Source organism: Oryza sativa, chromosome 1 (assembly GCF_034140825.1).
Source record: "Oryza sativa Japonica Group chromosome 1, ASM3414082v1".
Classification (NCBI taxonomy): Eukaryota; Viridiplantae; Streptophyta; class Magnoliopsida; order Poales; family Poaceae; genus Oryza; species Oryza sativa.
The window spans coordinates 35,872,290-35,884,497 of NC_089035.1; the positions used below are offsets into that span (position 1 = coordinate 35,872,290).

Sequence of the window (12,208 nt, forward strand, 5' to 3'; positions counted from 1 at the left end):
ACATAGCGAAGCTTGAGTATCAGAACAAGGCATTTTATACGCATGGGGATCACATGATGATATTAAACTACTTGACCGACACAGCGTTCATCCGTGAAATTATCGCCCAAAACGCAATGCCTCGTCCAGCCAGTAGTACATCGGCTCTGGGTTTCTTCATTATAGTTCAGTTGGATCGTCGGTTTCATCTAGACAAGTATCCGAAGTAATAATCTGTCGCATCGGTCAATGACTATCTGCTACTGGCTGATGCAGGGAGCAGAGCATACTCTGCTCTCGCAACGTACCGATTGACGTACATGGCACTCACAGCAATGCAGCATCGTGCAGTGGTCGATCGACATGGTGAATTGGCGATCGGGTTGGCTCGGCTCGGCCGTGAAGCAAGCAAGCGTACGTGAGCACGACAAGTGACAGCCAACCACCGAACACGATCCGCTATATAAGACGCTGCATAGTGCGCACACCTTCAAGCTCGTACATGTACGCACCGCGACACTGCGAGTCCTGCAAGAAGCCAAGCCAAGCACACGAGCGCAGCAGCAGCAGCAGCAGCAGCTAAGCTAGCTAGCTTGGAGAGATCATCGGAGATGCCTCCCAACGCGGCGGAGGTGGCGCGGCCGAAGAGCCCGCTCCGGGGCATCCTGCCGCAGAGCCCACTCCGGATCAAGCAGGACGGCAAGTTCTACGAGCGGCTCCTCGCCAAGGAGAGGTCGGCGGCGAGCCGCTCCTTCCGCCACTACTGGGCCGCCGAGCCCGGCTCGGTGCCGTTCGTCTGGGAGTCGCAGCCTGGCACGCCCAAGGTCGACGTGTCCCGGATGGTCGCCGGCGCAGTCCCGGCCATCACCCCGCCGCCGTCGTACCTGCTCCGGCACGGCGGCAAGGCTGGCGCGGCGGCGCCGGCGGCGCCACGCCGTCGTCCGCAGGGGAAGGGCAAGGCGAAGACAGGCGGCAAGACGCGGTACAGGTTCAAGCGGATCAAGATCGGCTTCCTCGCCGGCATCTTCCGGAGGATCGCCCTCGGCCACGTGTGGCGGCGGTCGGCGGCGTCGGTCCAGGTCTCGTCGTTGTCAAGCCGGTGGCTCTTCTCCTCGGCGGCCACGGCGCCGGAGAAGGCCGAACACCTCGACCACGACACGCCCGCGCCACCGCCACCGCCAAGGCCGAACACCGAGCTGTCCACCCGGGCGCGCGCGCGTCCGAGCCTTTGGATGCTGCGATTTCGCGGATTCCGAAGCTGGAGCCGCGACGACGGTTGGGCGTAGGTCGCTCTCGACTTCTCGAGTGTATACGTGCGTCATCATGGGGGATTAGAACGTGACAAATGAAATGTTTATGGTTGCGAGAGATGTTAACGGTTGTTTGTATGCATGCTGTTGTTGCCTAGCGTTTCATGGAAATCATCATTAATTACGCGTTGATTATGTTTACGGATGAAACCCGACGTGTTCGGAACAGTTGATCATCTTTTGTCACTAGTTTAACAGGGTGATTAAAAGGATCATACACAATAATCTGATTAGTACGCTTGGTATTTTCTGTGATAAATTAATTTTATTTTCCCATATGGTCTCAGATATGTTTGGAGATGTAGCAAAGGAAATGTTTGATGTGTTCGCTTCGGTTTATCGGAGATGTGATCAGTACGGTACGGTTAAAGATTCTTAATTAGCTACAGGCCCTAGATTGAAAGACCAAGAACGGCTATAGAGGGGGTGAATATAGCAATTCAAAATTCACCCTTGAAAATACTCATCAAAACGATTTTCTCAAAATTCTTACTAGAATCGCAGCTATTAGAAAAGCCGGACCTAGAAAAGAAGAGAGAAGGAATTCCCGAAACTAGAAGAGAGATGAGAGGAAGATAGCAAATCTCATCATTGCAAAGTTCAAATCGCAAGCAGAATTTAAATTGTAGAATTTAAATGGACAAGGCAAAAATAAAATCTTTCAAATCATCTCATTCATAGGTGTTGCAAAATAACCGCTCAATTAGGAGCAAACATACACCTTCATAGAAACATTAATTCAAACTTAAAAACCTCTCGGGCAAACACACTCCAAACTCACACCGAAACTCTCTCACCGAGCATCTTAAAAGGATTACAAAAGGAGCAACCTCCACCCTTACATCCATCTCTCTATTTATAGCCTAATACCCCCTAAGACATTGTCTCAAATACCTCATACCTCTAGGGCGAAACCCACCCTGGACTCAATCTCAGCCACTTGCTTTTCCTTCTCCTCAAAGGAATAGCTCCAGATCGCTGCCACGTAGTCAATCCGAACTCCTCCACGCTGCACTCCCTTGCACGATCCGCGTGCTCCTGCTCCAGGCCAGTAACACGCCGCCACGTCGCGCCTCAGCACGCGAGAGCGCGCGCTCCACCGCGTGAATCCCGCGCTCATCTGCACGCATCCAGTCCGAAGCCTCCACGCGTCCCACCGAGCCGCTCCCACGCGCGCTCGCTAAATCGCACGTGGGTCCCACGCGTACGGCTCCTGCCTCCGAGCCGTGCAAAACAGCGTGGACCCCGTGCCTGCGCGCGCCGAATTGCTTGTCGCCGCGTGTCCGCGCATGGTGCCGATGCCGTGGGCCGTCGTCTTCTCTTGGGCCTGCTCGGCCTGGCCTCCCTGCCAGCCAAGCACTCGGGCCTAGAGCTAGGGATGAAAACGGAGCGGATACGGATGGATAATGCTCATACCATATTCGTTTTCATATTTTTTTACCGGATACGAAAACGAATACGGATAGCTCGAATACGGAAACAAATACGGATTATCTCGAATACGAATAAGAATCGAATATGATCGGACATGAATACGGAAACAATTTTTTCTCAGAACACGAAAACCAACTCAACTTCTAATAGAAACAAATATCAACATATATAATTAGCTCATTTTATATAAAATGAGGTATAATTTATAAATATTTTTTAAAATTTAAATAATATTAATAGTATGGACTAGTGTTAAGAGATAAACTACTATTAAAATCTATAAAGATATATTGAAGGTTATAGAGTTAGAAAGATATGGGGTATGTCTCATGGGTCCTGCGGATATCCGAATAGCACTGTTCACCGGATATCCGAATTATTATCCGTATCCGATGGAAACCCTGGTACCATATTCGTATTCATATCCGGGAGAAAATATCCGTATTCGTATCCATATCCGAACTATCCGAGAATTATCTGATCCGAAAGGTATCCGTATCCGTTTTTGTCCAGAACGGACGGAAACTATCCGCTTAGTTTTCATCCCTACCTGGAGCCAATCAGGCGTTGGCTTGGCTTCCGTCCCAACAGAGCCCATGTGCAAGCTAGCTAGCCAATCAGCTAGCTGCACTTGCCATCTCATGCACACGCCAGCGCATGCCTGCATGCTACAGTACTTAGTACTGTAGCTCCTCTTCTATTCTCCATTTTCTTCGTGAACCCGGCACTTGCACACTTGACCTTGTGAAGCCCGTTGTGAAGTCTTCCCGACACGGTGTTCGTCCACCGTGCGTCACCTTGATCTCAACCTTGTCACACGGATTCGTCGATCGTTCTGGACCTCAACTCCCCCTGAGTCTAGTCCCAATCCGCCGTCTACCCAGGCTGACCATCAGGGATCATGACGTCAGTCCCACCTTGTCACATGGCCTCTTGACCGTGCTAGACCTCTGCTCCTCCCTGAGTATAGTCCCGGTCCTCGCCATTGACCGCGGTTGACTTCGATCACCTGCACACACGTAAATCAAATATCCGATTCTGGGCACAGATATCGTAACCTGACCTACGTTAGTCATAAGCATTGTCGCCTAAAATCGCCAACAATCCAAACCAAATTTCTTACTCAAACCAACTCATGGTTAAATATTTCGTTGCCAATTTTCCATCACGAATAAACCAAAATCACACTTGGTTTTACATAGATCATGCATACGTCATTAGTCCATGATACGTGGTTTTGTCAGGCTTAAACGGGCATTATCAGGTTCGTGCGAACAGAACTAATTCCATCATGTACCATAATCCATTTCGTTATCTTCTGATGGTAGGTGATTGCTACTAGTAGTACTATTTTCTAGTACTCCTGCTCGAGATATCAATCAATAGAAATTAGGTGCAAGCCTTTAGTGCAAGACTAGTACATCTCTGAATTCTAATGCACCGATAATAGCCATGCATAGGTGCAGACCATACCGTCCTCTTCTCCCAACCCAACCGATTGATCTGACAGTGCTCTTGCAACAAACTCAAAATGTTCAGGGTAGTTAACAACATGATCTCCTGGCTGTCAGTATGCAGGGGATGGTCCTTTTTGCTGACATGCTCTCCATATGACCAAATCAACAAGTATAATTCAAGTCTGCATATTACTAGCCAGTAACTTTTGCTGATGGAGTAGTTTATATGTAGTTATGTATAGTACTGATCAGTATTCAGTACTAGTACAGTAGTAAAGTTTCTATGATCCGCCTGTAAGACACATCAAAGAGATCAGAAAAGAGTACAGATTGAACAACCTGCTACTCTGCTAGTAGTGCTGCACTCTGCTCTGCACCGTCGCCGACGTCGTTCTCCAGTCCGCTGTTCACTGGATCCAAAATGACGAGTTTCGCTATTGCATTGGTGCGAGCTGCGAACTGCAACACCAGACTTATATAAATGGAAGGCCAACGGCAAAATCACTCGTGCTGCGTGTAACTGTGCCGCCTCCAACTGATCGTCTGGTAGCTGCCCGTGGGCCGTGGCCAAGTCGTGGGAGGCCGTCGCGACGTCGCCGTGGGGCATTTTCAAGGTGAGCCGCTACGCGTTGAATTATCTAGATCGATCGGCACGACGCCCGTACGGGCCACCGACGGATAATCGGATAGGCAACGGAAGCAGGATGATATAATATGGTATCTTGAGGTCAGAAATATGATTCCTGGTCAGATTAAGTTCTCCAAGTAAGGAATTGAATATGTTTGCTCATGTATCGCAAATCAGCTAGCTGGAATATTATACTGGCATTTGCTTCTCAACTAAAGGTTTCAATATTGAACTAAATCTCTAGATTCCACATTTTGTAAAGCTGTATCGATCAAGAACCAGATCAGGTGCTGATCACACTAGTTTGGTTTATGGGCTGATCAGGTGCTGAGTTGCCATCCTGAAACTAGCCTAACAGTGAAGTATAGCATAGGGTTATAAGTGTGGCCGCCTCTGTTTCGGCATTTGGTTGTTGAGCTTAATTCGTGTAGGTACCTTGAGACTGTGTAGAAGTTCAGGCGAACAGTACAGGGAGGGGGCCGTTTGGACTGAGTAGGGAGTTGCAAGTCTGCATGAGCAATGGCAGCATGGACACATGCATCGTCCATGCGTGGCGGCGCCGACGCCCACGTACATTTTGTTTGGTGGATTGGAACAGCGACAGCTTCAGAATTACGTTTCGCTCAATTGTACACAGTTCGTTTCGATATATCTTACACTGTCAATTAGCCGGCTTAAATACATAATTAAGGAACGTGTCCTTCGCGTCAATGTACTGAGCAGTGAGCACGTACGCATCTTGCACCTTAAAGTAGAACCACTAGTTAGCACCTTGCACCTTACCCCCAGTAAAGAATTACATTTTAATCACATAAAAGAAAAACAATGCTTCCTCCGTTTCACAATGTAAATCATTCTAGCATTTCCCACATACATATCTATCTATATTCATTAACATCAATATATATATGGGAAATATTAAAATGACTTACATTGTGAAACGGAGGAAGTACCTACTTTGAGAATAATGTGGGAGAATTACTCGGACTCGAACAAGACTCAACCAAAGACTGTTAAGAACAGAATACAGGAGAACCTAGGGTATAAAGGCCTAGCACCAGAAGGAAGATGGAGGAGGAACTGAACAGAACAACAATCTACTCAAACCTTGATGCTCACAAATCCCACCGCGATATCCAGCCTTCGATCCATCAAGAGCCACCGGAGCCGAGTTTTCATATGTCCGACCAACATCTCGTTAAAATTCCTAGCAAGACTAGCACATAGGCTTAGGATAGGCACATATATCAATAAAAGTAATAGGCCTACCCAAACCAATAGGACGTAGGGTTATTATTTCGAGTAGGCCCTAAACTTGTATAAAAATGCCACGCGTCGGACTACCATACCTCACACAAGAAATAAGACACACAAACAAGATTCAGGTCTTATAAGTTTCTATTGTCAGGATTTTTATCAACAACAGCTTGAGCCACGGTCAAGCTAGGTTTGCACAACATAATCTAGCTTAGTTAGCATTTGTTTCTCCAACCAAGCCTAGCAACTTAGTTTGCAAAAGTTTAACTAGGTGTGCTTTTTAACCATCGATTCATCTGTTGGCCTACATCATGATGCTATAGCTAGTCATAAAAAAATGTATAAATCATCTCCTCTTTCCTCCTCATCGCTCCCTCCCGAGCTCAGCTGATGTGGCAGCGACGGCAGAGTTGGCGCTAGAGAAGAGAGGAGAGGAGGCAGCGGCACCAAATCTAGTGCAGTGTTGGCGCTCATGACTTGGCAGGAGACAAGGGCTACCAGGTGCAGCCTTTGGGGAGGAAATGAGAGACGACGGAGTTGCATTGGGGTTCAAGTTCGACATGGGGAGACCCAACAAGAAGTTGGCAACCCATGGTGCTCTTCTTCTAGAGGATGAATACGTGATTGTATGGTGGCTTCTTCCGAACCGCGTTGGTTGGCAAGAAGGATGAAGTAGCAAGCGACTTTTGGCCCGATACCTATATATGGCCAGCGTGGTTGGGCGAGACACAAGTGCTACAATGACGAGGAGCTGGATACCAGTTGCATTAGAGATAGTTATGTGGCTTTGCCTCTTCAAATTTTACATTTTGGAGTGAGATGCAAGTCCATTGAAGATTGCCTATGAATGCAATTGACATAATCAACCTACTGCAGTAAAAAGACACTGCTCTATTAATTTGAGAGGCAAAATAAGCATCAACCTATCGTCGTCCTGGCTACTATCTAGATCTATATATAAATTGCACAGTGAAAGTTTGTTCGAAGTATAAAGGTCTACGAAGCTACTTCCTCCATCCAAAATAAAAACATTTCTGAAGTTAGACATAGGCATGAAGAAAGTATGTGTAAATGATTAAAATAAGGTTATAATTAGTTGAGAAATAAAAATAAGTGAGGAAAATAAATGGAGAATAGTTATGGTTGGTTGAGATGAGGGGTGTAGATGGAGAAATAGTTTTATTTTGAAACAAATTAAACTTGAGTGGTAGAAATATGTTCATTTTGAGACTTTGGGCACCTTTGTATACATTTATACGCCTCACCATAAACCATTCATGGCTGGGAATGGTTTATGAACCGATCTCCTGTAGACGCTAATGTTATCAGATCTCCGCATGGATCATGAACTACTCGCACTTATAATTAATTTTTTTTGCGGGGAATTAATTAATTCGTTCTTGCCCCCGTCTTCTGTGTCAAGAAATCAAGATGGTGACCATGACGGGCCCTTTAATTTGCCATGTGAGCCCGCGACTGTGACCATCTGATTCTGAATCAATTTTTGTTGGTCTAATGCCAGTCGTATCCCGTATCCGTTTGTAAATCACTTTCGACGGAAATACAAATACTACTCAAAATTCTTCGACATTTATATTGCATTTCTAGCTGGTATCTAATAGGAAATTAGAGAAAAAATCTTACAAATTTTGAACCATCGATTTAACTTATGATTCATACACTAGGCCGGCTCCTTTAATTAACTCAGACAACTCGACCAACTCACGTGACCCTCCGATAGTAAAGACAAAGCGACGACTCTGGTTAGGGATTTAGATCAGGCTAGGGAGGGAGGTAGTGGGTTTAGAAAAGCCAAGTGATGGAGGCTATAGGAGAGCCGAGAGTGGTGACATGTTGATGGCACCACCAAAGCCATAAAATGAAAGAGGGTGGTGGATAGTAAAGGTAGTGGGGTAGTCAAGAAGGCAATAGTAGGCCACGAGTACAAACGGTACAGCCAGTGACATCCTTGAGGTCACATGCTCGTGTGCTGCTAGCCGCTACTGCAAGCACCACCACGACGTCCCTCCAGCATCGAGCTCACCAGATCCAGGATGAGCAACGATAGAGCTAAGGAGGTGGCTACGAGCTCAAGGAAGGAGGAGCAGTGAGTGTCGCCGATAGTGTGGGCTCTGAAGAGGACGACAGTCTCCTCGGTGAAGAAGCCATTGGCGACGAAGTGGCGGAGCATGTCATCGAGGGAGGAGAAGCGTGCGAAAAGGTCAACCTCCCATGCGTTGGACTAGAGTCGCGGCAGCCAAGCACAACATCATAAGCGGCGCAACAAGGGACAACAACAGAGTCCTACACCATGAGCGACAGCATGTCGGTGCAGGAGATGACGGCGGGGTAGGCAGTCTTGACGGCACCATGAATCCCTAATAGGCGCCAGGGCCAGGATGAATCGACTCGGCATGAGGGCCGTGACATCACCATCAACCCCGGCCACCAAAACTATGGACACACCTCTACCTCCCCAACCTCGACAGCTGCGGCTGCAAGAGGAAGTTGATCCCCATCATCCTGTACCTCCATAACGGTAGGCTCGTCATTGGCTCGGTTGAGGATGCGCTCGAGCACGAGCTCGCCAACCGCCTCTACACCCTGGCACGCGTCCTCGTGTTGTCCTTCAATTACTGCCTCGCGCTAGAGCACCCCATCCCTGCCTGCTACGATGACGCGTGGTCTACACCGCAGTCGCCGTTTGCCATCAGAGCCACGAGCGCCGACCCGAGGTGGTGGGCCTTCGTCCTCGGTACAATGCTGTTGAGAAAGATGGAAAAGAGGAGTGAGGAGGGGGAAGAGAAAGAGTCTCTGATTATGTGGGTCCCACCAGTCATGTCAGCAAATAATGCTTCCCACACCATCAAAAAAGTTGATTTTTTGCACCCATTTTCGAAGATGGGAGAGACATTATACCCGGTTTTGCGGTTGAGGGATGCGATTCAATCAGGAGGAAGAACGAGGGAGGTAAATAGACTTATTCCTTCAACCCCCAGCTCAAAATTAAGCGGCCTAGCATTGGCACGACCCAGAAGGCCTTCAACCTGCACTGAGAAACAAAAGAGAAGTACTCATATAGACAAAATTAGGCCCAGTTCCTATCGCAAGAAACATACCGAAAACATAGCCCAATACACATATCAAGTCTCAATGTGTACTACCTCCATCCCATAATAAATTCATTTTTAGTCCCTCTAAGTTCTCGCAAATAAGTTTATTTTTAAATAATTATTGTATCGGAGTTTGTAAAAGTATGAAATAATTACATCAGAAATAGATAAAGTTGTATTAGAAATAAATAAAGTGTAGAATAATTACATTGTGATTTGATAAGGTAGGGTATTTTAGTTTTTAAACTTATTTTGGGACAGATGGAGTAAATGAATTTGTATATATGGTTTTGAAAACCTCTAGAAATAAGAACGTGCATGTACGCTCACCTGAAAATTTTGTGCGCTCACACCATGTGCTACATTTGTCTTTTCTTTCAAGTTATTTATTCCACCCATATATACTGGCAATACTCTCTCCGTACAAAAATATAAACTTATTATTAAATAAGATATTTTCTAGTACAGTAAATCTGAATAGATACTGGGAAATATTCCATTTAATATTATGTTGGGTTATTTCGGAAGGGAGGGAGTACTTGTCATCCCGAAATTGGCAGCCAAACTGGTGAGAAAATAGCCTGGAATTGGACAAACATTGCTGTATGTCTTTCATCCATCCAAAAATTACGTACGTGTGTAAAGAACCATTAAGCACTAGCTGGCATCCTGGGTGGCACTGAAAACCGAAGACGCTAGCTGTAATTTTGTACTCCAGGTTGCGTAGCAGTAAGGTAGTCACACACAAGAGTTAAAAATGCATTGGTCCAGTGGTTGCGGCAGGCTTCGTTTTCAACAGCATTTCATTCCCTTGACATGAGCAGAAACACCCGCAGGAACACGAGGGGAGGGCTACAGGGCGCCGAGGGCCAGGCCAACCGATCGAGTCAACCTTTCAACACTCGCCAACATTTCTTCCCCTCCTGCCCATTTACTCGCTACCAATTGTACAAGCTGCCCATCCCCCTCATTACTCCCTTGCCTTTTAAGCACTCTTTCCTTCCTTACAATTCCAAACTTTACACTTCTATACCCTCTTCTCTCCTCCGGCCCTATCTACAACTCTACATCTCCTCCTCCTTTCTTTTTGTTCTTGTTGTCCATCTCCATCTCGTCATACACCTCCCAAGCACGGGAGTATGCCTCAATGTCCACAGAGAGGTAAGTGGCCACCTAGAAATGATTTCAGTTGAATTCTTTACCTTTTGTCCCCTTTTTGTCTCTTGGTTCTTTTTGAAATTATGCTTCTCTCTTTCTGTTTCTTGATTTTTTTCTCTAAAGAATCGGAGAGGTTTTCTGTTCCTTTTGCTTGGAAGGATAGCATGTACCTTTTGTAGTTCGTGGTTAAAACTTGAAATCTTGCATTGTGGTTTGCATCTGGTCCCTCTCCTGAATCCATGCAAGAAACCCTAAAAACCTTCTTCGGCCCTTTCCAATTTCCGCCAGGGAAAGACTCGATGAGATCGGCAAGAAGATCAAGCGAGAGCCGGACACCGCCGGCGTCGTAGTCGCCGCCGTCGCAGGCACCGGCACCGGTACAGCCACGCCGATCGAGCACCGCGTCCCCCATCGCCTCGGCCTCGGCGGCGCCGTGAACACCGTGACCCCGTGCGCCGCGTGCAAGCTCCTCCGCCGGCGCTGCGCGCAGGAGTGCCCCTTCGCCCCCTACTTCTCGCCGCACGAGCCCCACAAGTTCGCCGCCGTCCACAAGGTCTTCGGCGCCAGCAACGTCTCCAAGATGCTCCTGGTACGATACCATTACAGGTCAAAGCATTCCTTAAATTGTACCTTTCGCTAGCTTGTGCATTAATGGCTTCGTCGGTGCAATGCGGTTTCAGGAGGTCGGCGAGGCGGAGAGAGCCGACGCGGCGAGCAGCCTGGTGTACGAGGCGAATCTGCGGCTGCGCGACCCCGTGTACGGCTGCATGGGCGCCATCTCGATGCTGCAGCAGCAGGTGAACGCGCTGGAGGCCGAGCTGGAAGCGGTCAGGGCCGAGATCTTCAAGCGCAGGTACCGGCAGGCCGGCGCCGCCACCGGCCTCATGGACGACGTCCAAGTCCATATCACCGCCGGCTTCGCCGCTCCTCCTCCTCCTCCATCGATGCACGCGAGGGACGTGGTGTCAGTGGCGGACGCCGGCGGGCAAGGGCAAGAGTTGGCCGGAGCGCCGGTGATCTCGTCGGCGTCTCCGCCGGTGTATCCTGCCGGGCAGCCATCAACAAGTACTACTGACTACAGCTCCCTCAACACAAGTGAGCATGCTGCATACTTTGGTTGACTTGCATGGATTTATCTAACATTTTGGTGTGATCACAATTAAGCCGGGGAAAATAAGATCTGTGTGCGAGATTAGTTATATATATGTTTCTCTAGAAATAGATATAGTTGTGGATACCTTGGGTGAAGAAAAGAATTTGTCCAATGGATGTATCAATCCTTAATTTTATTGTATTGTCCATTGTGATTGGGCGGTTGATTTAATTAATTGAGTGCGTGCTAAATGATCGAATTAGCTCAAGGAAGTTTTCTTCGGTTCCGGAATGAAGTAGTGGTTGTAGTAAGTGAAATTGAACTAAAAAACACATCTGCGTGTATATATGTACATATATAGTCCAAGTGCAGGTTAATTTCAGAGTTAGTTATGCGTGTACTGAATAAGATAGATCGTTTTCGTCCTACGTATTTTTTCACGAATTTTACAATGATTGATATGAATTTGCGTGCAGGCTAGAATGATCTGGTACCAGAGTACCTGCAGAGCATGCGTGATCCTTGAACTGATTATTACTACTAGATTGGTGACGAGACCTAAAAGAATAGGTCATTCGCTGATGTACACGTATATATAGTGACATCTCCTTGGATATTATTTGCTTGAATGCATCAACTAATTGATTGGTTCTTACTATTCGAAAAATAAGTCAGCTTGATACTTACATAGTCACGTCATTGTCATTTCTCAACGTTCTAGCCTTGTTCACATAATTTGGCAATTGATCATTGTTCTGAAATAGGTTACACTGTACAAA

The 12,208-nt window shown here is 47.1% G+C and overlaps 2 protein-coding genes across 2 annotated transcripts; both read left to right on the forward strand.

Annotated features, from left to right (window-relative positions):
- The first annotated feature begins 471 nt into the window (after nt 1-471).
- LOC4327580 (uncharacterized) lies at nt 472-1,478 on the forward strand. Its single transcript, XM_015790523.3, has one exon. It carries the CDS (start codon nt 591-593, stop codon nt 1,263-1,265), a length of 675 nt encoding a protein of 224 aa, XP_015646009.1. The 5' UTR covers nt 472-590; the 3' UTR covers nt 1,266-1,478.
- Nucleotides 1,479-10,192: 8,714 nt separating this feature from the next.
- LOC4327581 (LOB domain-containing protein 15) lies at nt 10,193-11,697 on the forward strand. Its single transcript, XM_015780552.3, has 3 exons — nt 10,193-10,339; nt 10,625-10,925; nt 11,017-11,697. Exons 1-3 carry the CDS (start codon nt 10,326-10,328, stop codon nt 11,455-11,457), a joined length of 756 nt encoding a protein of 251 aa, XP_015636038.1. The 5' UTR covers nt 10,193-10,325; the 3' UTR covers nt 11,458-11,697.
- The last annotated feature ends 511 nt before the right edge of the window (nt 11,698-12,208 follow it).

Coding starts and splice junctions, on each gene's coding strand:
- LOC4327580 (XM_015790523.3), top strand. CDS start 591: ATGCCTCCCAACGCGGCGGAGGTGGCGCGGCCGAAGAGCCCGCTCCGG.
- LOC4327581 (XM_015780552.3), top strand. Junction 10,926..11,016: donor ACGTCTCCAAGATGCTCCTG/GTACGATACCAT, acceptor ATGCGGTTTCAG/GAGGTCGGCGAGGCGGAGAG.